Genomic DNA, 27552 nt, shown 5'->3' with positions numbered 1-27552 from the left:
CATGGTTAAAGAAGCTACCCAAAATTTGCTGTGGGGAATGTAGCGTGCCGCATAGTCCGTCCCTCTTTCTCTTCTTCAAAAGTTGGGAGGGATTGACTAGGGACATTGTTAAAATCTGCTTAGTTTATCTCTTTTTTCTATTCTAGTCTGTATTACACCATATCTACATAACATATGAGGTGCATTCATAATAACTCTGTTCTGAGTATAGTAGTTAGCCCCCTTGGTTCACAGCGCGGCCATGATGTGTTTCGCATGGAGCTCCACCTCTTTATGTCGGCACAACTTCTGAGCAGCGGCCATTTTCACAGCGTCTACAATACATCTCCAGCTATCCAGCAGGCTACAGAAACATGGCTGCCGCGCAGAGGACGTGTGTGGCGCATAGCTCACTCCCTCTAGCGCCGACTATTCAGAGCCGATGACATAATAAAGAGCCGACATGTTGTTGGGAGTTTACATTTAGTGAGGGTGGAATGAGCCCGAGCTCGTTGTGCATGTAACCCCAGAGTTGCCTGCGCCTGACAGGTGAGACGCGGCCTCTAGGGCTGTACCGGATGCCATGCAGACCAATACTGTGCATGCCTATTATGTAGGTGGAGGGGACACGAAGTACACAATGAATAGTAACGGTAGGGCACATGGGGATGACTGGTACCTGTGCTCAGGGGATGTTTAGCACTGGCATCACTCGCTGACTAGACAAGAACAGGCAGAAGTTTTCTCATAGAGGCTGTGCTGCCACCATCAGAGATTGCCACCTGGAGGCTGAGGCACTCCTTATGTAAAGTGTTAGCACATACCTGGCTATGGCTTCCATGCCTCCTCACTGTGGCACAGCACATACAGACTTAGGTACCCCATTGTCAATGTGCACCAGGTGCAGGGATCCTATAGAAAGCGGATTCCTGATAGGATTTCTGACAAAGGGGAGACTTTTTGGGGACTGTAATGGGGGCTTTCCAGGGGGAGGAAGATGCTTCCTAGATTGGGGATTTTTTTGTGGCGGCCACATATAACATGTCGTTCCTGGTAAGCAGTCTGAAGTATTCTCTGTTAGGATGAGGCATGTCATCATTAGAACAAATCATTTCTCATTAAAGAAGGATTTGGGAGAACCAATAAATCCAATATCCTTGGTCAGGCGAAGACATTCAGAACAATAACCACAAGGCATTCCTGATGGTAAGAAGTTATTTTTGGTCAGCCAAGGATGTCCCTGGTTGGAACAAAGCTATCCTTAGGTCAAGGTGTTCCTGGTCAGCCACAGACTTTCCTGGGCAGAAGAAAATTAAGCGAGTGGGTTCCTAATAAAGAGAACATATTTTTGTTCGTAAGATGATGTGCCTTGTTAGACAAGGTCATTCGTAACAACACATGCCTGGTTAGCGCAGGTGTTACATAGTCACAAGGTGGCATTTTCCCATAAGTGATGGTGGTCTTGTCGAAGAAAGTGTTCCTTAAAGGAATAACTAGTAGGGTTGTCCAATGACATCAAGTAATCAGCTATCCGAGGTGATAACTTGAATGGTGGAGGTCGAACGACTGGTACCAGCACCAATTGGCAAAAAAGGTCGCTTATATTCCGTTAGAAGGGAGCAGCAGTGTGCATGGTCGACCACAGCTCCATTCATTCTGTGCGGAACTGTCAAGTGCTGCCCTCAACTTTTCTGGGAACTGATCTGCCCATGCTATTTGGAAACTGGGAATAAGATTATCCATCGGGAATGAAAATGCTCCAATCTGCCAATCGGTGTGGCTCCTGGTGGTGGGACACCCACAGATCAGCAAGTTATCACTTACAATAAGTTTTAGCTGGGTAACCCCATTAATGAAGATGTTCCTAGTTGGAAGGCAATTTTTCTTCTTTGGGCAAAGATTAGGCAAGGGCATGCTTTATAATATCAACAGTGTCCTTGTTAAAGCTGTATCTCAAATTCCAGATAATTCGGAGATCTAAAAAAATAAGGGTTTCTTATTGTAGCTTTTTAATGTTTTAGTCCCCCCCAATAATCTTTGTCAGAGTTGCTACCAGGACACCTAGCCACCCATTCCAGCCACCAGATATCACAACATTAGTTACTGGATGTCAACCTTTTTTTTTACAAGTATATAATTGGGAGGGGCAGGCAATGGAAATATTTGTTTGATTTACTTTGCATTGTTTTAGAGATGTGTCAAAGCTGTCAGTGTCTTACATATTCCTGATCTGTAGCTTATGTACATTTTGAATATGGTAGAATTATATATCTCCATTCTTTAAGCAAACTTGCGGGATTCATATTATGGGCTCTCGCCAGTCCTATCTTAATTTCAGAAGACATGCAGTAGGACATTCAGTCATCAGTGTCTTGTCTCAGATCTCTTCTAAGGTCACCTTCACATGTGCAATAGTTGTTTCCATTTTTGGATCTGATCTCGGAAGATGAAAGCGGAAATAAAATGATCTAGTACAAAATCTATTATTATGAATGGAAACAGAAATGTCTTAAAATGTCTTCCATTCTCCTCCTTTCTAGCTTCAATCTGTGTTTTTAGCTGGATCAAAAAGCGTAGTCTGCACAATTTTTTAAAGGGAATCTGTCACCTCATTTTTCCGATATGAGATGCGGCCACCGCCATCAGGGGCTTACATACAGCATTCTGTAATGCTGTAGATAAGCCCCCGATGTAACCTGAAAGAGAAGAAAAATGAGTTAGATTATACTCACCGGGGGGGTGAGGGGACGGTCTGGTGGCCGCATCTCACATAGGAAAAATAAGGTGACAGATTCCCTTTAATTTTTTTACCTCACAAAAAAAAACAACAACAAACAACTGGAACTGTTTCCTTTAAGATTGAAGGATATGGGAAACAGATCACAATGGATGTGATTTGTTAACAGATCTATTTTCTTTAGCACGAACAATAAAAGTGGTCAGAGACACCTCTAGTAAGAAAATTGATCCGATACAAAGCAGATGAAAAACTAAAACATCCATTTTTACTTCCTTTGTAATGGATCCAGCGTATTTTTTATTTATTGATTTTTTTTTTTAAACTGGATAAGTTTCAAAGGTGATGACAACTCAACGCGTAACCAGAGCCTAAAGGCCCCGTTACATACAACGATATTGTGAACGATATCGTTGCAAGTCACCAGTTTAGTGACGTTGCAGCAATGTTAAAAACAACATCGTTGCGTGTGACACATAGCAACGATCAACAATCAGTTGGCTGATCGTTAATCGTTGCCTAGTCGTCTGGGCCATAGATCTATCGTTGGTCTCCTGCTGGGCAGCACACATCACTGCGTGTGACAGCGAGAGACCAACGATCACCGAGCTCCCAGCGCCATACAGCAGACGCTGGGAGCTGGTATCCAGGGTAAACAGCGGGTAACTAAGAGACGCACGGCGCTTAGATACCCGCTGTTTACCCTGGATACCAGCGTGCTCGCTGGTCCTGATCGCTGGTGTGACAGCTCATTAGAGATCAGCTAACTATGTCCCAGCGATCCCATCCACGTCGGATCATTGGTGGGATTGCTGGGACATTGAAGCATGTAACGGGGCCCTAAGAAATTAATTGTGCAATGCAGGCAAAGCCTTTAGAGAGAGAAATAATGGTAATAACATAAAAAGTTGGTATGAGCATCTTGGCATTTCTTACTTTTCAAACTTGGTCCTTTTTCTATGGGTCTACCCAACAGTATAAAATGAATAAAACACACTAAACAAGTAATCAGTGCAGTCCCTACACCCCATTTTCATATCATACATATAGGTCATCACTATAGTTTTATACCATGTATGCACTAATCAGCTCTTGTGCAAAATATGCAAATATTTATGACATTAATATTCTGGATGTGTGTGAGTAGACATGTAGACCAAATTTTGGTGACAGTCCGTGAAATTATGGTCTTTCATACTACATAGCTAGAGATTGTGATGTGGCTCCTAGAGTGCTGCGTATTTACTGTGAAATACAGGGGAATGCCTGGTTCACATTCACACTGTGCTGCTCTATACTGAAAACGGATTCAGAGAGAGAATGAGTTTCTTTGGACGTAGTCTGACTTTCTTTCAGGCAGTATTCGTATTCTTAGGCGAACACAAAAGTGCAGTAGACAATGTTTTTGTGTGCTAAAAAGGAAGAGCACTGCCAGAATGGGAATAAGACAATGTACAAATTGGCTGGCCCCATCAGGGCTTCTGTCTGAATCCTGTTTTTTTGATGAAAACCCTGATGACATGCTCAGTGTAGAGCACAGAATCAATGTGAACCTACTAGATGGATATGTGGGTCATCTGTGAAAGCTTTTTTTTTTCTTTGATACCGTTTCTCTTCTTTCCTATGACAAAATCCAATCCGCACTTTCCGTGCCAAATAGATATCAGTCGCACAAAACTGTGATATACTGTATCTTTGGCTTCTTGATTACTGCCTGCCAACAAATAATTTTGATGGGTTATGCCAATATAAGGGCCCCCATACACATTAGACCTGTGAACCCTTCGATATTGACGGGTTCATATGAGGACACCAGCCTACTGATGGTCGGGAAAGATGTCTCTTGCACATGTCCGATTTCGAACTGCAATTCTCACTGTTCTTCCAGAGATAAGCCACCAGCTAATGTGTCAGTCAGCGGTTTTCTCATAGAGTATACAGGCGCACTCGACCAAGCGAGAACGCCTATGTATGGGAGTGTCGGCTGCGACGGCTGTTGGCCAAACAATGGGATGAAGCATCGTTTAGCCGACAGTCATCTAATGTATATGGCCAGCTTAAAGGGAATCTGTCACCCCATTTTCGGCCTATGAGCTGCGGCCACCGCCATCAGGGGCTTATCTACAGCATTCTGTGATGCTGTAGATAAGCCCCCGATGTAACCTGAAAGATAAGAAAAACTAGTTAGATTATAATCACCCAGGGGTCCGGTCCGATGGGTGTCGCGGTCTGGTCCGGCGTATCCCATCTTCTAGAGATGACGTCCTCCTTCTTACTTCAGCCGAGGCACCTGAGCAGGTGTACTTTATCTGCCCCGTTGAAGGCAGAGCAGAGTACTGCAGTGCGTAGGCGCCGGGAAAGGTCAGAGAGGTCCGGCGCCTGCACACTGCAGTACTTTACTCTGCTCTCAACAAGGCAGAGAAAGTACGCCTGCGCAGGAGCCGCGGCTGAAGTAAGGAGGACGTCATCTCTAGAAGATGGGAGGCGCCGGACCGGACCCCGACACTCATCGGACCACGCCCCCCGGTGAGTATAATCTAACTTGTTTTTCTTATCTTTCAGGTTATATCTGGGGCTTATCTACAGCTTTACAGAATGCTGTAGATAAGCCCCTGATGGCAGTCCACATTGTTGTTGTTGGAATCTGACACGCTTTATCTTTTATTCATTGTATTTTAATCACACCATGCCTAAAGGGGGTTTTACACATAGCGATATCGCTATAACGTCACCGATTTTGTGACGTTATAGCGATATCGCTATGTGTGATACTTACCTCCGACCGGCTTCCCCGCTGTCCATCGCTGATCGTGCGAGAATGTCCGGCTCCATTTCTCGTCGGGCGCTTCCTGCTGGCGCTGACAAGCGACGCGTGGAGGCGGGCGGGAGGACGTCAGGATCGCTGTGTGTGAAAGGAGAGTCGTGCGCTGCGTCACTGCTGCATCGCTGCTGCATCGCTGTGAGATCTGCCTGTGTGACAGCTCACTAGCGATCATTTAACGATGCACCAGCGAAACCTGACCGGGTCGGATCGCTGGTCGGATTGCTGGTGCATCGCTAAGGGTATGTGCACACGCTGCGGTTTTGCTGCGGTTTTGGCCCTGCAGAACTGCAGCAGTTCCGCAGACATGGTTCTTCACCATGTTAGCCTATGGGTTTTCAAAACCGCAGTGCTCACGCTGTGGTTTTTTACCTGCGGAAAAGCTGCAGGTTTTTTTCCGCAGCATGTCAATTGTTTCTGCGGATTCTGCTGCGGTTTCACACCTTTAACATAGTAGAGGTGTGAAACCGCAGGCCAAACCGCAGCAAGACCGCAGGTCACTTTACCTGCGGTTTTACCTGCGTTTCCGCGGGAAAAAACCCGCAGCAGAATCTGCAGCGTGTGCACTCACCCTAAATGTAAAGGGGCCTTTATCCACAGCTGGTTTTATGCATTTGTCTCAGGGACACCAATCTCTGCCCTTTTTGAGACTTAAAATCTTATCTAATGCTTAACGCCTCTTTACACAGACCGTTAAGTGTGTGTTAAGACCGCTGTGTGTGACATGTATCAGCAACCGCCCCCCCCCCCCGCCGGGTATCGCGCTCCAACGTCCAGGGCCGTTTTTTGATCGTTGGTCTCCCACAGGCCAGCATGCATCGCTGCATGTGACAGCGAGAGACCAACGATCAGCGACGTTGGACTCTGGTTTCCAATGTAAACAGCGGGTATCTAAGAGCCGCGTGGCTCTTAGATACCCGATGTTTATGTTGGATGCCAGCTTGCTCGCTGGTCCTGATCGCTGGAGGGGCTTTCTATGTGATAGCTCACCAGTGATCACCCTAACGATGTCCCAGCGATCCCATCCATGTCGGATCGTTGGTGGGATCGCTGGGACATCGTTATGTGTAACGGGGCCTTAAGACTATCACTCAGTAAACTTTTACCTGTCAGTGATGTTTAAAGACCAACGCAAACGATGTGCACTGAGCGATCTATACTACTCAGTGCACATAGGCTGCCATAGGTGGCCACCGACAACGATTCTTTTATGCTGTATAAAAGATCGTTTTACCTGACGAACAAGCGTTTTGCTGGTATGTTGAGTGATAGGCAGCCTGTTTACACTGCGAGATAATCAAAAATGATCTTGCACTGTAAATGCCCTTTTATGCATACAAGTCTAGGCCAGTTTCATAGTTGAAGGTATTCCCATCTCCAAGATCCCATCCCAATATGTAGTAGGTGTAGTAATAATAATAATATTAGCAAATACCTCCAATTAGAAATGTAGTATAGTTCTTCTGTTTTGATAAATCGCTTACCCCATTTACAGGGCATTGCAGTATTGATTGGTTTTGCCTACTCATACAGTGACGGTTAGCTGTTAGTGGTCGTAACCATGAATACCTAAGGTCCTGCAATGCCATGAACATGGGGTAAGCGACCCTGCAAATCAGAAGAACTATGCTACATTTCTAATTGGAGGTATTTCCTATTATTATTATTATTATTACTACACCAACTACATATTGGGATAGGAGCTTGGAGATGGGAATACTCCTTTAACCCCTTCACCCCAAGGGTGGTTTGCACATTCATGACCTGGCCAATTTTTACAATTCTGACCACTGCCCCTTTATGAGGTAATAACTCTGAAACACTTTCAAGGATCCCGGTGATTCTTACAATGTTTTCTCGTGACATATTGTACTTCATGTTAGTGGTAAAATTTAATTCATATAACTTGCGTTTATTTGTGAAAAAAATGGAAATTTGGCGAAAATTTTGAAAATTTTGCAATTTTCCAACGTTTAATTTTTATGCCCTTAAATCACAGAGATACGGCACACAAAAAACTTAATAAGTAACATTTCCCACATGTTTACTTTACATCAGCACAATTTTGGAACCAAAATTTTTTTTTGTTAGAAAGTTATAAGGGTTAAAAGATGACCAGTGATTTCTCATTTTTACAACACCATTTTATTTTTACGGACCACATCACATTTGAAGCCACTTTGAGGGGTCTATATGATAGAAAATACCCAAAAGTGACACCATTCTAAAAATTGCACCCCTCAAGGTGCTCAAAACCATATTCAAGAAGTTTATTAACCCTTCAGGTGCTTCAAAGGAATTTTTTGAATATTTAAAAAAAAAATGAACATTTAACTTTTTTTCACAAAAAAAATATTTCAGGTTCAATTTTTTTTATTTTACCAAGGGTAAAAGGAGAAATTGGACTGGAAAAGTTATTGTGCAATTTGTCCTGAGTACGCTGATACCGGACATGTGGGGGGGAACTACTGTTTTGGCGCATGGCAGAGCTCAGAAGGGAAGGAGCGCCGTTTGACTTTTTCATTGCAAAATTGTCTGGAATTCTGATCCGACGCCATGTCTCGTTTGGAGAGTCCCTGATGTACCTAAACAGTGGAAATCCCCCAAAAGTGACCCATTTTGGAAACTACACCCCCCAAGGAACTTATCTAGATATGTGGTGAGAACTTTGAACCCACAAGGGCTTCACAGAAGTTTATAACGTACAGCGGTACAATTAAAAAATCATATTTTTTTCCACAAAAATGATCTTTTCACCTCCAATTTTTATTTTCCCAAGGGTAACAGGACCCTAAAAGTTATTGTGCAATTTGTCCTGAGTACGCTGATACCCCATATGTGGGGGTAAACCACTATTTGGGCGCATGGCAGAGCTCGGAAGGAAAGCAGCGCCATTTGACTTTTTTGGCTGGAATTGAAATCGGACACCATGTCGCGTTTGGAAAGCCCCTGATGTACCTAAACAGTGGAATCCCCCCACGAGTGACCCCATTTTGGAAACTAGACCCCCTAAGGAACTTATGTAGATGTGTGGTGAGCACTTTGAACTCCCCCAGTGCTTCACAGAAGTTTATAACGCCCGGGCATGAAAATAAAAAAAATCGTATTTTTTCCATAAACATGATCATTTAGTTCCTTTAATGCCCGGGCATGAAAATAAAAAAATCGTATTTTTTCCACAAACATGATCATTTAGTTCCCTTTTTTTTATATTTTCCCAAGGGTACCAGGAAAAAAGGGACCCCAAAAGTTGTTGTCCAATTTGTCCTGAGTACACTGATACCCCATATGTGGGAGAAAACTACTGTATGGGCACACGTCGGGACTCGGAAGGGAAGTAGTGACATTTTGGAATGCAGACTTTGATGGAATGGTCTGTGGGTGTCATGTTGCCTTTGGAGAGCCCCTGATGTACCTAAACAGTGGAATCCCCCCACAAATGACACCATTTTGAAAACTAGACCCCCTAAGGAACTTATCTAGGTGTGTGGTGAGCACTTTGAACCCCCAAGGGCTTCACAGAAGTTTATAACGCCCGGGCGTGAAAATAAAAAAATCATATTTTTTTTCCACAAAAATCATATTTTTGCCCCCAATTTTTTATTTTCCTAAGGGCAACAGGAGAAATAGGACCCCAAAAGTTGTTTTGCAATTTGTCCTGAGTAGGCTGATACCCCATATGTGGGGGTAAAACACTGTTTGGGCGCATGGCAGAGCTTGGAAGGGAAGGAGCACCATTTGACTTTTTCAACGCAGAATTAGCTGGAATTGAGATCAGACGCCATGTTGCGTTTGGAGAGCACCTGATGTGCCCAAACAGTGGAAACCCCCCAATTCTAACTCCAACCCTAACCCCAACACACCCCTAACCCTAATCTCAGCCCTAACCCTAGCCCTAACCCTAGCCCTAGCCCTAACCCTAATGAGAAAATGAAAATAAATACATTTTTTTAATTTTATTATTTTTCCCTAACTAAGGGGGTGATAACGGGAGGTTTGATTTACTATTTATGGCGATTTTTATGTTTGGCGGCTGTCACACGCTAAAAGACGCTTTTTATTGTAAAATTAGTTTTTGCATCACCACATATTGAGAGCTATAATTTTTCCGTATTTTGAGCCACTGAGTCATGTGAGGTCTTATTTTTTGCGGGACGAGATGACGCTTTTATTGGTATCATGTTCAGGCACGTGACATTTTTTGATCGCTTTTTATTCCGATTTTTGGGACGCAGAATGAACAAAAACCAGCGTTTCATGAATTTCTTTTGAGGGGTGCGTTTACACCGTTCCGCGTGCGGTAAAATTGATAAAGCGGTTTTATTCTTCGGGTCAGTACGGTTACAGCGATACCTCATTTAGGTCGTTTTTTTATGTTTTGGCGCTTTTATGCAATGAAAACAATTTTATATAAAAAATAATTATTTTTGCATCGCTTTATTCTGCGAGCTATAACTTTTTTATTTTTTCTCTGATAATTCTGTGTTGCAGCTCGTTTTTTGCGGGACAAGATGACGTTTTCAGCAGTACCATGGATATTTATGTGCGTCTTTTTGATCGTGCGTTATTGCACTTTTTGTTCGGCGGTATGATAATAAATCATTATTTTTTGCTTCGTTTTTTATTTTTATTTTTTAAGGGGTTCGCTAAAGGGGTTAATTAATGGGACAGTTTTATAGGGCAGGTCGGTATGGACGCGGCGATGCCAAATATGTGTACTTTTATTGTTTTTTTTTTATTTCCAAAAAATGAATTTATTAAGGAATATTTTTTTTTTTTATTTATTTAGCGATTATTTTAAAATTATTTTTACACTTTTTTTTTTCTTTTTTTTTAACTTTATTAGGTTGTCCCAGGGGGGACATCACTGTCCTGTGACAGATCGCTGATCTGTCACATCACAGATCAGCGATCTGTCACAGGCAGTGTGCAGGTTTCCTCCTTGCCTGTGCTTTGCAGGCACTGAGGAAGCCGGCTCCTTGCAGGCCCCTGAAGGTCCCCGTCGCCATCTTGGATCCGGGGACCTGCAGGGAAAGAGCCCCCCGCAGCAGCGCTGCACATTGCGCTGCTGTGGGGGCTCAGGGAAGCGCGGAGGAAGCCCCCTCCCTGCCGATGCTTCCCTTTAACCCCCGGTACACCGCAATCGTGTTTGATCTCGGTGTGCAAGGGGTTAACGTGTCGTGGGCTGTCCGTGACCGCCCCTGACACATAGTGCCGGGTGTCAGCTGTGATAATCAGCTAACACCCAGCCGCGATCAGCGGTGCTCACCACGTGGGCACCGCTGATCGCGCTAGACGTACTATCCCGTCCATGGGCATAGAGGCCCGGGTCCCATGGATAGTACGTCTGATGTCAGAAAGGGGTTAACTAGCTAATGTTTTAGGAGTGTGTTCGGAAACCATTTTATGCAGAAGAAACCCAGTCAAGCATAAAGAGAACATACAGGATTCATATGTTGCTCAAATTCATGTTTAAGTTTTTTGTTGTTTAATTTCAACAGATATTCTACTTCGTGAAGATGGAAAAAGACAGAAGTCAAATGACTGACAGGATATTAAACCTCACACTGGAGATCATCTACCTACTGACTGGAGAAGTGAGAGAGTTCAGGAATAAGAAAATGTCACATCACATTTATTTAAAAAAAAATTTGGTTAACCCATTCATGACATGCGCCATACTAGTACTGCACATGTCGTGCCCCTCCCTTTGATGTTTTGAGCAGCTGACATGTGCCTTTAACCTTTGCGGGTGGAATTGCGATTCACCCACGGTTGTTAACCCGTTAAATGCAGCTGTCAATCTCTGACAGCGGCATTTAATGTGATCACGCCGAAAGCACGTCACTAATCCTGCCCATCGGCGCCCGTGTCACAGGACCGCAGGTCGCAGATGGGTTGGCATGACAACCCATTGTCTCCAGGAAACCCCTGTGGTTGTCAAGTGAGCATTTCTGCTACACACAAGTGATCTGAACATCGCCTGTGTGTATCAGAGCCAATCAGACAACTGCAGCTTCTAGTCTCCCATGGAGACTATTGAAGCATGCAAAAAGTAAAAAAAGCAATGTTTTTAAAAATATCTAAAAAATATAAACAAAAATAAAAGTTCAAATCACCCCCCATTTGTCCCATTCAAGATAAAGCAATAAAAAAATACACATATTTGGTATCGCTATAAAAAGAATTAATCCCATCGGTAAACAGTGTAGCGGAAAAAAAAAAAGTCAAAACTCCAGAACTATGTTTTTTTGGTCGCCACAACATTGCATTAAAATGCAATAATGGGCGATTAAAAGATCATATCCAGACCAAAATGGTATAAATAAAAATGTCAGCTCAGTGTGCAAAAAATAAGCCCTCACGCAGCCCTAGATCACGAAAAATAGAGACGGTAGGGGTTTCGGAAAATGACGGAATTTTTTTTTTCTTTTTAACAAAGTTTGCATTTTTTTTTCACCATTTAAATAAAAAGCAACCTAGACTTATTTCGTGTCTACAAATTCGTAATGACCTGGAGAATCACAATGGCAGGTCAGTTTTAGCATTTGGTTAACATGGTAAAAAAAAAATTAAAAAACAGTTGTGGAGTTGTTCGAGTACAAGATATGGTAAAACCAATGGTGTTGTTCAAAAGAACAACTCGTCCTGCAAAAAACAAGCTCTCACATGGCCATATTGACCAAAAAATAAAAAAGTTATGGCTCTGGGAAGAAGGGGAGTAAAAAACTAAAAAGGGCTGCGGCGTGAAGGGGTTAATAAAAACTGTATAAGTCTTTACATTGAGAATGTACTTTTTTAGGTTTTTAACAGATGGGAGAAATACATGTAATTATACATACTGATTGTTCTACTGCTTCATACTGGACTCGCAATATAAAGTACACATGTGGTCAAAATTGTTGGTACCTCTCGTTTAATGACAGAAAAAAACACAATGGTCACAGAAATAACTTGAATCTGACAGAAGGAATCTAAATAAAAAATCTATGAAAATGAACAAATGAAAGTCAGATATTGCTTTTCAACCATGCTTCCACAGAATTTAAAAAAAAAAATAAAACTCATGAAACAGGCCTGGACAGAAATGATGGTACCCTTAACTTAATATTTTGTTGCACAACCTTTGACGGCATGTTTCAGCTCTTTCCAAAGATGCTCGATAGGATTTAGGTCAGGGCTCATAGAAGGCCACTTCAGAGTAGTTCAATGTTTTCCTCTTAGCCATTCTTGGATGTTTTTAGCTGTGTGTCTTGGATCATCCTGTTGCAAGACCCATGACCTGCAACTGAGACCAAGCTTTCTGACACTGGGCAGCACATCTCTAGAATCCCTTGATAGCCTTGAGATTTCATTGTACCCTGCACAGATTCTAGACACCCTGTGCCAGATGCAGCAAAGTAGCCCCAGAACATAGCAGAGCCACCTCCATGTTTCACAGTAGGTACAGTTATCTTTTCTTGATATGCTTCATTTTTCCGTCTGTGAACATAGAGTTGATGTGCCTTACCAGAAAGTTCCATTTTTGTCTCATCTGTCCATAGGACATTCTCCCAGAAGCTTTGTGGCTTGTCAATATGTAGTTGGCAAATTCCAGTCTGGCTTTTTTATGATTTTATTTCAACAATGGTGTCCTCCTTGGGCATCTCCCATGAAGTCCACTTTGGCTCATACAACGACGGATGGTGCGATCTGACACTGATGTTCCTTGAGCTTGAAGTTCACCTTTAATCTGTTTAGAAGTTTTTCTGGGCTCTTTTGGTACCGTTCATATAATCCGTCTCTTTGATTTGTCATCAATTTTCCTCCTGCGGCCACGTCCAGGGAGGTTGGCTACAGTCCCATGGAGCTGAAATTTCTGAATATCGTGCAACTGTACTCACAGGAACATCAAGCTGCTTGGAGATGGTCTTATAACTTTTACTTTTAACATGTTTGTCTATAATTTTCTTTCTAATCTCCTGACACAACTCTTCCCTTCGCTTCCTCTGGTCCGTGTTCAGTGTGATACACACCATGTCACCAAACAGCACAGTGAGTATCTGTAGCCCTCTATACAGGCCCACTCACTGATTCCAAGATTGTAGACACCTGTGATGCTAATTAGTGGACACACTTTGATTTAACATGTCCCTTTTGTCACATTATTTTCAGGGGTACCATCATTTCTGTCCAGGCCTATTTCATGAGTTATTTTTTTTTAATTTCTGTGGATGCATGGGTGAAAAGCAATGTCTGACTTTCATTTGTTCATTTTCATAGATTTTTGATTTATTATTACTTTTGTCAGATTCAAGTTAATTCTGTGACCATTGTGGGTTTTTCTGTCATTAAACGAGGGGCACCAACAATTTTGACTACGTGTGTATACATTATGAAATTGATCTTTCAGACTTAACGAGGTACTTACTTTAAAAACGCAAGTGAGGATGCCTGTGTAATCATTTTTAAAAATGAAAACTCAATACCCACTCACTGAGCCTGTTTGACATTTTCTCACTGACCCTCCTCCCTGCTGAAATCTCACTCTACAAGCTGCAGCTGTAAATTAAACCATGTGGGTGGAAATTGAATACACATAGATTCATGAGCAATTTCTCACTTTACTGAACAGATAAAATACTTCTATTAATATCAGGAGTATACAAGTATGACATGGAATTTCAAATAAAGTACACCAGTGTCAACAGGTCTATGAGATTTAGTTTTAATAATAACGTATTTTGCAGCTTGAATTGTGAAATTTATTGCACGTTTGCTTTAAATAATTTTCCTATCTCCAAATATTAGTTTCCTTTTAATTAATTTCTGTCCTGATCTGTAACCTGTAACTTTCTAGGACTATGTACCTGCAAAGAAGTTAAGTGAGCCTGTCACACCAAGCAACTCACATGTGTCAGGAGGACTGAGCAGGACCCAGAGCCCTAGCACTCTGTCTCCTACTCACTCAAGGAAACAGGAGAAAAGCAATGATGAGAAGATCCTAGACCTCACCAACAAGATTATTCAAGTGCTGACTGGAGAGGTGAGCGCTGCTGGGAATACTGGGACATTACATAGCACCCCAAGGGACGTGTCTAAATAATGACAATTACAACGTGTGTCTCAGGTTCCTATAAGATGTCAGGACATCTCCGTCTATTTCTCCATGGAGGAGTGGGACTACATAGAAGGACACAAGGAACTCTACAAGGATGTTATGATTGAGAACCACAAGCCCCTCACATCACCTGGTAAAATGGCTGCGTATTGATGTTGAGTTTTGATTTGTGCAAGTACGCTAGTAATGCCATCTTTTAAATTGGAGTCTGACCTCTTCCAGATCTTCTTTTCCAGGTAAAAAATAGAAGGCAGAAGGCTTATGTCAAAGGGAGAGGTTTCATAATTAAAGTATAACAAAAGTAAAAAAAATTAAAAGTGTGTAATCTTTTTCTTTATCCCCTTCTAAATGGTTCATTTTAACATTGTTGTAGCATACATGAGAGGAAGGTGTGAGACTAGTTTTAATTAGGCGGGGCATGTAGTAGAATGACTCCAAGAAAAACCATGGATCTCCAAATTTAAACCCCTAGAGATGTCCCCATTTTTGTTGCTTTTTTTCTCACCTTCCAGGAGCCATCACATATTTTTTTCACCCATATAGTCGTATATTTTTCATCCATATAGCCGTATATACAGTATCAGCATGAAGAGTTACAGTTTCGAATTATACTGTAAAAACGAAGACAAAAACCCATGGTAAAATTGCATTTTTTCTTTTCCCCAACTTCATCACATTTAGAATTTTTATTCTCGTTTTTCAGTACATTGAATGGTAAAATCAGTGGTGTCGTTGAAAGCTACAACTCATCCCCCCAAAAAATGGCTCTTGGGAGAAGGGAAGGAATAAAAGCGCAAAAATGGAACTTGGCTGTTGAGGGAAGGGGTTCAAGGACTTGAATTTTCAATATGTAGTCTATTGTACAATTGCTGGCCATAATTCTGATTACCGTATTTTGATGTTAAGATTTAATGTACAAAGCTGGTGACATAACTACATTAAAAGTAGGTCCACTCTAACATTTTGGGGTTCATAGGTGTGCTAATATGGCAGACACGGAGTGGGCCTTCAGTATGCCACTGACTGCCATGACAACCTATTAGTGCCCCGTTACCACATTGCGGGGGGTAGTAGGTGTTAGACATCCCCCTCACCTCCCCATCCCATCTCTTTTACCTCTTAAATTTAATCTAAGAGGCTAAATTGTGACCCGAGCTAATATAGCTTAGTAATCACAGTATAGTTGCTTTTTATATTCAGTCAATTTCTATATTTCTCTATTTTATTTATTCAGTCAATTTCTATATTACTCTATTTTATTTCTCCAACAGATCACTTTAAAACCAAAATGCCTCCTGAAGATTTTCCCACTACTTTTCATCCCCCTTACTACATAGAGCAGAATAAGAACTTCAGTAAGACTAATCTGAGACCTGAATTGTTGAAATTATATAAAACAATCGAGAGACCTTGGAAATCAGTAAGTGACCAATTCGAGGACTCTTCTTCCAGTGAAGAAGACTATTTCTCAGAAAGTGACCTTTACATACACACTCAATACACGGCTACTGATGGCCAAGCCACAGAGTCCGACTCCAGTGACGAAGATGTAATTTATATATCCACACAACAAAATCAAACAAAACATCCTCCTTTATTTAGGAGGGAAGAATCGAGGCCACGAGCTGGAGCAAACCTCTTTCATGTCTATAACCCAAGAGCTTTAGCATACAGACCAGCTCCTAGTAAACAAATTCCTAAAACTAATACCAGCACCCAGAAAATGAATGCTATGTTAATAAAATATGGTGAATTTAACAGGAATTTTAATATTAAGCCAGCTCCTCCACCTCCTCGGCAGACTGTACCTCAGCAGACTTTACAAATGACCCGGAGGTTGTTCACCTGCACTGAGTGTCCAAAGGCTTTCACTAGTAACGCCGAACTGACTAGGCATTTTCGAGTACATAGGAGAAGGAAACTGACGTGCTCTGATTGTGGAAAGCTTTTCCCATACAAGTCACATCTGGTTAGACACCAAGCGGTTCACACAGGAGAAAGAGCCTTCGTGTGCCCAGAGTGTGGGGAAAACTTCCTCTGCAAGTCCCACCTGGTGACACATCTAAGAACCCATACAAGAGAAAAGCCTCTCATCTGTCAAGATTGCGGCAAACATTTCTCTTGTAACTCTGCTCTCATCACTCATCGGAGAATACACACCGGGGAGAAACCTTTTGTTTGCCCCATCTGCGGGAAGGCTTTTGCTCAAAGTTCGAACCTTCTCTCACATCAGAGAGGTCACACCGGAGTGAAGAAGTTCATCTGTCGGGAATGTGGCAAGAGCTTCGCTCAGAAAAATGACCTGAATAGACATTTGAAAATCCATAGAGGACAAATTGTTTTTCAACATATGTAGAGCTTTTTGATTTTAAATAAAACCTGTTAACCTTTCAAGTATCTTAAGTTGTTGTGCATTTTATGTTGTTAAAAGACTTTTATAAGGTTGCCCAATAGGGCAGCGTTAAGATGAAGATAAAATATAACCTGTGTTGTGATAAGATCTAATTTACCAAACTGGTGATATAACTACAAAAAAGTAGGTCCAGACTAGCATAGCACTTCTGTGTGTAAATGGTACTTAATTACGGCATTTTTACATTTCAAATTTGGGGGAAAACGTTTAATTCTAGAAAACCACAAATAGTAATTAAAAATAGCCATATAAAGTAAATTTACACAAAGCTGAGAAGTAAAAGAAATTATGGTCTAAGAGTAATGAACTTGTATATACAATGGTCAACAGAACACATCATGTGCAGACCTTTACATAGAAACTTAGGACAGACAAGATTGGAGTGGTGGATGCACTTTATGAGAACGCTATGTAACGGATGCGTTAACGCACCCATAGACTGCAATAGACAAGCGCATCGCTAACGCATGTCATAATCGGCAAGCGTTAGCGATGTGCCGTCATTCTGTGACGGACCCTCGGATGCGGTCTGCAGCGTCCAAGGGTCCATCACTGCTAGCGCAGATGAAACATCTGCGCTAGCGGTATAGCATAATGCGATCATACAAAGAAGTTGCGTTAGCGCAGCCCGTTTAACGCATGCGTTGAACGGACTGCTCTAACGCAATGTCAACCTAGCTTAACAACTCTTCGCAATGACCAGATAAGGATCTCAAAAAGGAGATTATCCTCTATTAACTTAGAATTACCTAATATAGTTTAATTCTTTTTCTGTAAAATTGAGATTACATTTAAGAGCTTAAAGGGTAGCCTCCAGAAACACCATGCTTTAGGGCTACACTAGCCATGAGAAACAAATTATATACATCCCCCCAAAAATACATATCCTGTAAATACACCTCCACCACAGTTGTGTGAATTTAGCCTTTTTATATCTGGTAAACACATTTTTACCATCGATTTCTTCTCCCTTAGTAGCCACAACAGAGCTCCCCTTACAGTAATATTAGTGCCTCCAGTCACCGCAACTTTCAAAGTAGTTATAGCAACTACCCAACATTGAACAGAAGAAAAAATGCAGCACTTACCTGTTAAACTTAAAAAACTACAGTCCTTTATTAAACCATCATGAATATGGACAAGGTTTAAATCGGGCTAGTTACGTACAGGCATGCGGTGAGCAGAGCAGAACGACGGCCGTTTCGCGCAAAAACACGCTTCCACGGGTCCAGGTCGTTGACTCAGGAGGATCTTATTCCACTAGTGAGTAGATTTGCCTTGGTGCCAGTTTTTTTTCTCATTGTTGCGTTATAGCAACTACCCCTACCTTCACAATGATCATAGCACATACGACAAACTTCCCTCATCGTAACAACGGTTCAACCACTTCCCCTGTTGTCATAACAGCTCCTCATTTACCAATTCTACTTTGATCAATGACCAGAATAGCCTCTCACCAACTGTGATTTTTCTTTTGAATAGGTTGTTCAGCCCTGTTGAAAAATTATTGATTTCATTGGGGCTAGAAGTGAGAAGAGTTATGAAACATTTAGGCAAAAAAGTAGGTGACATTGATTCTTCAGATTTTATTTTGATGAGGTGCTGTAAGGGTGATCCTCTCTTATTTTGTGTTTATTTTATTGCATTTTTGAACACAAAAAAATAGACAAGACTTAACAATGCCCATCCAAAGATTATCATGATGCTGTTGCCTAGATTACCTTAATTAAAATATGCATTATCTACATTATTCCAGTGGAGGATGGGAACGTAGCAGTCTACAATGTAACCAAATTCGGATAAACTAATTGAAAAATGGTGACTAGCTTGGGGCAAAGTTGTCCCAATTTGGTGGAGAACGCATAAACAAGTATAATTTGTTATCCATCTTAATAAGCTACCCCTTTTTAAGTGCTGTCAAGTCAAACCATTAATAAACAAAACAAATATATCAACAACACAAGAAAATTAGACTAGAAGAGTACATTGTAATAACATTGTGAAGGCACCACGTTAATCACAGACATTTGCATAGAAACTTGGGACAGACATGAGTGGAGAGGAATCATCTATCCAGGATCATCAAAACCAAGATGGCTGGGGACACTTTAGGACAGCACGCACTCTCCGTTTAAGAGGGCATGACCATGTGAAACCCTAAGCACAGTGGCCAGCGATCTGTGAGCCATGTGCAGACCCCGGGCAGCAGCAGCAAGAGGATGAGGGAAAAGTGCAGGACCACGACGGTGAGTGTCGGCGTCTCTGCCGGGGGATGCAGAGATGCCGAAGCTACAAAGATCTTCATATTGTTTCTGCTTCTGTTCGATTTGTGAAAGCCTGTGACTGAGGGTATGTGCACATGATCAAGTATGGCTCAGTGTTTGTTCAGGATTTGACGCAAGTGAAAGCTGCACCAAATCTGCATCTGAGGCCACTGGCAGGTTACCTGCGTTTTTTACATGCATTTTTGATGCGTTTTCAAGAAATCCCATGTCCACTATGCGTGCACCGATGCCCGTGGCTCACCTGCAGAGACGGACATGCTTCTTTCCAGACCGCAGCATTTCAATTTATGTAGCGGAGACGCTCAGTCTCTGCGTAAATTACCCATACACTTTCATTAGATGCGGTAAAACCGCATTATCTTTCTAGTCACGTGTATTAAGTGCGAAAACGTAGCTTACTACACATGTATACTAATTTAAATAATGGTAAATCTTGTGACACAGCTGGAAGTACATGACACCGGAAGTGTAGGAAAGCACAGAGAGAGGTCCCCTCCTTTTTCTAAAAAACATAATTAAAAAAATAGCATGGAGTCCCCCTTTATTTGTTAACCAGCCAGAGTAAAGCAGACTACTGGGACTGGTATTTCAGGCTGGTAAGGATCCAATATCCATGAAGCTTACCAGCCTGATAATACCAGTACACAGCAGTCTGCTTACCTTGAAGGGTTAGCAAAAATAGTGGGATCCCCTCAAAAAAATAGCATGAGGTGCCCCTATTTTTGGTAACCAGTCAAGGAAAAAGACAGCTGTGGCCTGGTATTCTCAGGCTGGTGAGGCCAATGGATTTTGGCCCTCACCAGCCTAAAAATAGCAGTTTGTAGCCGCACCACAATTGGCACATCCAAAGCTGCGCCATTTGTGGCACTTTACCCAGCTATTCCCACTTGCCCTGTAGCAGTGGCAAGTGGGGTTCATATTTGTGGGGTTAATGTCACCTTTGTATTGTCCAGTGACATCAAGCCCACGGCTTAGTAATGGAGAGGCGTCTATAAGACACCTATCCATTACTAATCTCATAGTTACATGGTAAATAAAGACAAAGCCAGAATAAAGTCTTTTAATTGAAATAATGACACAGACTCCTTTAATAAATCCTAATTAAACCATACTGCATCGACTATTCCACCGTCGCCCTTGTCTCCTGGAAGAGAATTAAAAAAGCAATAATATCCTTACCTATCCGCCGAGAAAATATACCGTCCCACGACGAGTCCAGCTCTGCTACATCTGGATGCCTTTGGCTTAACGGTGGCATTATGCCACCATTCAGCCTGACTTCCGGAACACAGCTGAGCTTAAAGATGATCACCGGAGATAGCTCAGTCCCCGGCGGTCACGTGCACTACAGTTCTCGCGGTCAGCTGACCGTGAGATCTTGGCAAGTGACCGGAGATAACCCCGTCTCCAGCTGTCTCGTGTACTGCAGTTCTCGCAGTCAGCTCAGCTCATCACGAGAACTGCAGTGCATGTGTACTTCCATCTGAAGCAAGGTACAACATTATTTAAATTAGTATACATGCGTAGTAAGCTGCGTACCCACACTTAATACGCATGTGACTAGAAAGGTAATGCAGTTTTTCCGCATCTAATGATAGTGAATGGGTAATTTACGCAGTGGAGACTGAGCGCCTCCGCTGCATACAGTTGTGGCCAAAAGTATTGACAGCCCTGCAATTCTGTCAGATAATACTCAGTTTCTTCCTGAAAATGATTGCAAACACAAATTCTTTGGTATTATTATCTTCATTTAATTTGTCTTAAATGAAAAAACACAAAAAGAATTGTCCTAAAGCCAAATTGGATATAATTCCACACCAAACATAAAAAAGAGGGTGAGCAAAAGTATTGGCACTGTTCGAAAAATCATGTGATGCTTCTCTAATTTGTGTAATTAACAGCACCTGTAACTTACCTGTGGCACCTAACAGGTGTTGGCAATAACTAAATCACACTTGCAGCCAGTTGACATGGATTAAAGTTGACTCAACTTCTGTCCTGTGTCCTTGTGTGTAACACATTGAGCATGGAGAAAAGAAAGAAGACCAAAGAACTGTCTGAGGACTTGAGAAACCAAATTGTGAGGAAGCATGAGCAATCTCAAGGCTACAAGTCCATCTCCAAAGACCTGAATGTTCCTGTGTCTACCGTGCGCAGTGTCATCAAGAAGTTTAAAGCCCATGGCACTGTGGCTAGCCTCCCTAGATGTGGACGGAAAAGAAAAATTGACAAGAGATTTCAACGCAAGATTGTGCGGATGTTGGATAAAGAACCTCGACTAACATCCAAACAAGTTCAAACTGCCGTGCAGTCCGAGGGTACAACAGTGTCAACCCGTACTATCCATCGGCGTCTGAATGAAAAGGGACTGTATGGTAGGAGACCCAGGAAGACCCCACTTCTTACCCCAAGACATAAAAAAGCCAGGCTGGAGTTTGCCAAAATTTACCTGAAAAAGCCTAAAACATTTTGGAGGACTGTTCTCTGGTCAGATGAGACAAAAGTAGAGCTTTTTGGGCAAAGGCATCAACATAGAGTTTACAGGAGAAAAAAAGGCATTCAAAGAAAAGAACACGGTCCCTACAGTCAAACATGGCGGAGGTTCCCTGATGTTTTGGGGTTGCTTTGCTGCCTCTGGCACTGGACTGCTTGACCGTGTGCATGGCATTATGAAGTCTGAAGACTACCAACAAATTTTGCAGCATAATGTAGGGCCCAGTGTGAGAAAGCTGGGTCTCCCTCAGAGGTCATGGGTCTTCCAGCAGGACAATGACCCAAAACACACTTCAAAAAGCACTGGAAAATGGTTTGAGAGAAAGCACTGGAGACTTCTAAGGTGGCCAGCAATGAGTCCAGACCTGAATCCCATAGAACACCTGTGAAGAGATCTAAAAATGGCAGTTTGGAGAAGACACCCTTCAAATATCAGGGACCTGGAGCAGTTTGCGAAAGAAGAATGGTCTAAAATTCCAGCAGAGCATTGTAAGAAACTCATTGATGGTTACCGGAAGCGGTTGGTGGCAGTTATTTTGGCTAAAGGTTGTGTAACCAAGCTTTAGACTGAGGGTGCCAATACTTTTGTCTGGCTCATTTTTGGAGTTTTGCGTGAAATGATCAATGTTTTGCTTTTTGATTCATTCTCCTTTGTGTTTTTTCATTTAAGACAAATTAAATGAAGATAATACCAAAGAATTTGTGTTTGCAATCATTTTCAGGAAGAAACTGAGTATTAGCTGACAGAATTGCAGGGGTGTCAATACTTTTAGCCACAACTGTAAATTGACATGCTGCGGTCTGGAAATACGCGCTGCATGTCCCTCTCTGCAGGAAAGCCGAAGGTGTCCGTGCATGCATAGTGAGCATAGGATTTCTTGAAATCCCATCCACTATGCTGTAACATCTGGACGCTGCAGGTTGGACGCTGCGGATGTACGGAGCATCCAACCCGCAATGTTTACTGACCGTGGGAACATACCCTTAGACTCGTCTGATCAGCAGGTAATGCTGTGGATGAAAGAAGTCTTAGAAATGTTTCATGTGCCTCTGTTTTTGTCCTTTTCCTCAATTTTTCTAAATTCATTAGCAGAACCTGATACTTATAATTACTTTTAACAGTAATATAAATTAAATTTGGTGGTCATTCTTAATGGATAACATTTAGTTACTGATCAGATGTTAAGGAAAATAATTAATAGTTGTTATATTTTACAATTTGCCAATATACTCTATTACTTAAAATAACTGCAAACTTCAGTGTGCATAACTATTCACCCTACCCCCCTTTCTCCAACGTTAGTACTTTGTAGAGCCCTCTTTTTCAGCAATTACAACTGCAAGTCGCTTTAGATAAGTTTCTATGAGCTTTATATGAACAGATACTCCAGTCTCTGTTTGGGAACTCTGCAGCTCCTTCAGGGTTACCTTTGGTCTCTGGGCTGACTCTTTGCCCGGGCTGAAATGGAAAGAACATGGTACCACAACAAGGGCTGCCCAGCAAAACTCTCAGCCCAGGAAAGGAAGGCATTAATCAGACAGGCAGCACAGAGACCAAAGGTAACCCTGAATGAGCTGCAGAGTTCCCAAACAGAGACTGGAGTATCTGTCCATGTCAATACAGCAAGCCCTACACTCCATAGAGGTGGCCTTTATGGAAGGGTGGGCAGAAGAAAAGCCTTTATTTACACATAAAAATTGTAAGGCTCGTTTTGAGTTTGAAAAAAGCAAACAATATCCTATCTGGGGAAATGTTAAAAATGTCTCAAAAATCCCTAACCAGGGATTGAAGCTTGAGGAAGACAATTTGGATATTCCAGGTGCCTTCTGGGAAAAGCTAAGAGTCTCCCTCGTTGTGTACAGCCAGGACCAGATGCTTGGAATGCATCGCCAAACCGCGCGACTTATGGAGCGCCAATTTTTGCCTATAGGACAGGAAATAGCAATAGCAAGAAAGCTTGGCTGACTGATTAGATTACACAAGAAGGAAAAAAACAGTAGATTACACAAGAAGGAAGACACACAGCAAATCAACAGGATCTAGGAGCAACATGGCAGATGTGACAGCCTACATGGTGAGCTGCAACTAGAGGAGTTGGTGTACTCTGTTTAAACCTTCGTATCACAGCGTGACAGGTTGCAGGTTTCTGCTAATAACCAAGAAAAATTATCTTTCACAATTGGTGCAGAATCCAACCAGTGGAGCAGCATTTTAGACCTAATACTATCTAACAGACCTGACAGAATAACAAATCTGCAGGTCGTCGGGCATGTAGGAAATACTGACCCAATATTGTACAGTTTCATTTGTCTGTCGCTAGGGGGACATGTCAGGGAGTCACAAAAACACTGAACTTTAGGAAGGCAAAGTTTGACCAGCTTAGAGATGCCCTTAATCTGGTTGACTGGGACAATGTCCTCAGAAATAAGAATACAGAAAATAAATGGGAAATGTTTAAGAACATCCTTAATAGGCACTGTAAGCGGTTTATACCTTGTGGGAATAAAAGGACAAGAAATAGGTAAAAACCCAATGTGGCTAAACAAAAAAGTAAGAGGGGCAATTAACAGTAAATAGAAAGCATTTAAACTACTAAAGCAGGATGGCACCGTTGAAGCTCTAAAAAAACTATAGGAAGAAAAATACTTTATCTAAAAAACTAATAAAAGCTGCCGAAAAGGAAACAGAGAAGCACATTGCTAAGGAGAGTAAAACTAATCCCAAGCTGTTCTTCAACTATATCAATAGTAAAAGAATCAAAAGTGAAAGTGTAGGCCCTTTAAAAAATTGTGAGGAAAGAATGGTTGTAGATGATGAGGAAAAAGCTAATATATTAAACACCTTCTCCACGGCATTCACGGTGGAAAATAAAATGCTGGGTGAAATGCTAAGAGACAAAGAATACCCTATATTAAGGGTCACCAATCTAACCCAAGAAGAGATGCAAAACCGGCTAATTAAGACTAAAATAGATAAATCTCCGGGTCCGGATAGCATACACCTACAAGCACTAAGAGTGTTAGAACGGCAGAACGCACTAAATAAAAACAATACAGTGCGTTCGCCGCTCAGGGTCCACCGTGCAGTAGGTGATATAACCGCTGCTAAGTGGTGGCAGGAGCAATATGACGGAAATGCACACAGGGTTAAACTTCACCCATGTGAGCAGTGCAATCTCAGTTAACTCACAGAGATGCCAAAAAGTACAAACACAAATGACTGAGCCTGTTGTACTCACAGTACTCAGTAAAAACACACACGGTATACGGTCACAGGAGTAGCTCAAGAAGGCGGCACTACGTCCGTCTAGACCTACCGTGTGCATGGCGTTGCAACTGCGAACGCAAAGGAGGCTGCTACTGCAGCGCGGCGTGGACACTGCCACTAAACGACAAAGGCAAGGCGCAAGCACAATGTCGAACGCTAGCAGCTGTGGATGTAGCAGCAGAGGAGCGCTGGCGCTGATTCTAACTCAGTCCCTATCCACATGCGTAATATCAGAGGGAAGGAGTTTCAAATGAGTCAGTCACCAGAATCATGCATCGTCCTCATACACACAGCAGCAAGTAAGTCTATACTAGCGCATGGCGGAACAGCCATGTGCGCCTTTTATAGCAGCCGAGACCTTCTGCACGCTTCCAGATCTCTGAGATGGACCAATGAGAACTGGAACGGGACTTGAGCACATGACTCACGATCTCCAATGGGAGATCATCCCATGAGCATGCTCAGTAGGAGGACAGAAGGACTTAGCCTCAGGAGAGATTTGCTGCAAGGCAATCTCCTCTGCAATCTCCTCTGCAGTGGAAAAATAGGAGGAGAGTGCAGAATGTGAGGATCTGGATCCCTGCTGAGTACATGCAGAAATCCGACTCCTAACAAAGAGAACTAAGTAATGTAATAGACAAACCATTATTTCTTATATTTAGCGACTCTATAGTGACAGGGTCTATTCCACAGGACTGGCACATAGCAAGCGTGGTACCAATATTCAAAAAGGGCTCTAAAAGTCAAAATGAAAATTATAGGCCAGTAAGTCTAACCTCTATTGTTGCTAAAATATTTGAACGGTTTCTGAGGGATGTTATTCTATATCTCAATGAGAATAACTGTTTAACTTCATATCAGCATGGGTTTATGAGGAATCGCTCCCGTCAAACCAATCTAATCAGTTTTTATGAAGAGGTAAGCTATAGACTGGACCAAGGTGAGTCATTGGACGTGGTATATTTTGATTTTCCCAAAGCGTTTGATACCGTGCCACACAAGAGGTTGATACACAAAATGAGAATGCTGGGTCTGGGGGAAAATGTGTGTAAATGGTATATTCTCTAACTGGGTCGCTGTGACCAGTGGGGTACCGCAGGGGTCGAGTACAAAAGAGGGCAACTATCAGGATCCTGACAGCGCCGGCGTACAGCCTCCGCTGAGCAGGGACTCACCCGCACTGTAGGAACCCCTGGGGACCAGAATAGCCAGAAAGTATAGGTGCACAGGACCTTAGTGATGAAGTTTAGCAAGCCGACACGGGACCTACGGTCATGTGACTGCAAGGGGCGGGGCTTAGCGTCCTGCTTTCACAGAAGACAGCAAACTCAGAGTCAGGCAAAACGGAGGTCGTTCACAGTACGGACAGCGAGGTACAGAAGGGGTAAACAGACGGGAGGTCAGACAAAGCCAAAGGTCATACACAAGAGGGCGACGCGGTACCAAGGGGACGAGGAGAGAGAAGTCGGGTCACAAGCAGAGAGTCATACACGAGAGGTAGCGCAGTACAAGAGGGACAGGTAGAACTCGTAACAGGGACAGAACCAAATCAAAACCAAACAAGCAAGCAAGATGTCAGGCACAAGGCACACGTACGCACAAGGTCAACTAACTCAGCCGAGGGCAGGAGTATAACTGACACCGGACCTAGGTCCAGTGAGCATTAAATAGCCGCCCTCTGCCAGGGAGAGGCGGAATAATTAACCCCCAATCAGACCAGGACGGGCCAAAGCGAAACCCCGTCCTGGATCATGACAGTACCCTCCTCTCAATGGGGGGCCACTGGACCCCATGAACCAATCGAGCCGGAACCCACGAGCATTCTTCAGGACCGTAGCCTTTCCAATGTACCAGATATTGAAGGGCACGACGGACCAACCTGGAGTCGACAATTCCTTCCACCTCGTACTCTGACTGCCCGTCTACCAAAACCGGTGTTGGGGAAGCTGATGATCCCTCCCCAGCAGAACTCACAGGTTTCAAAAGGGCCTTATGAAAAACATTTGGGATCCGCAGAGATGGCGGGAGACGCAACCGAAAAGCCACCGGGTTAACTGCCTCGGTAATTTCATAAGGATCGATAAACTTGGGTCCAAGCTTCGCAGAGGGGACCTTGAGTCTTATATTCTTGGTGGACAACCATACCTTATCCCCAATCTGCAATACCGGTCCCGCGGATCGTTTTTTGTCCGCAAAAAATTTAAACTTGTCCTGGGCCTTCGTAATATTACTCTGGACCTCTCGCCATACCTCCCCCAACCGCTGGATCGTCTCATCCCCCCAGGACACCCAGAATTCAAACGGGAAAATTCTCCAAAATGAGGATGAAACCCATAATTGCAAAAAAAAGGAGATGTACCCGTAGACTGGTTAACACGGTTGTTAAGTGCAAACTCAGCCACCGGTAACACAGAACACCAATCATCTTGTCGGTCTGGAGTCAAGCAACGCAGAAT

The 27552-nt window shown here is 42.7% G+C and overlaps 1 protein-coding gene across 2 annotated transcripts; it reads left to right on the top strand.

The window, feature by feature from the left end:
* The first annotated feature begins 405 nt into the window (after positions 1 to 405).
* On the top strand, positions 406 to 17034 carry LOC141074251 (uncharacterized). 2 transcript variants are annotated; one of them, XM_073561868.1, is made up of 5 exons: positions 406 to 528; positions 11039 to 11134; positions 14377 to 14562; positions 14647 to 14770; positions 15909 to 17034. In XM_073561868.1, exons 2-5 carry the CDS (start codon positions 11057 to 11059, stop codon positions 16991 to 16993), a joined length of 1473 nt encoding a protein of 490 aa, XP_073417969.1. In that variant the 5' UTR covers positions 406 to 528; positions 11039 to 11056; the 3' UTR covers positions 16994 to 17034. The 2 variants fall into 2 exon arrangements, with proteins under 2 accessions (XP_073417969.1, XP_073417968.1); XM_073561867.1 differs by lacking the exon at positions 406 to 528 and adding an exon at positions 1105 to 1185.
* The last annotated feature ends 10518 nt before the right edge of the window (positions 17035 to 27552 follow it).

The sequence above is a fragment of the Dendrobates tinctorius genome, unplaced genomic scaffold (genome assembly GCF_039654945.1).
Source record: "Dendrobates tinctorius isolate UK_male_01 unplaced genomic scaffold, ASM3965494v1 ptg000331l, whole genome shotgun sequence".
Lineage (NCBI taxonomy): Eukaryota > Metazoa > Chordata > Amphibia > Anura > Dendrobatidae > Dendrobates > Dendrobates tinctorius.
The sequence above is the reverse complement of the archived record's forward strand: the minus strand, read 5'-3'. Positions and strand labels throughout refer to the sequence as shown.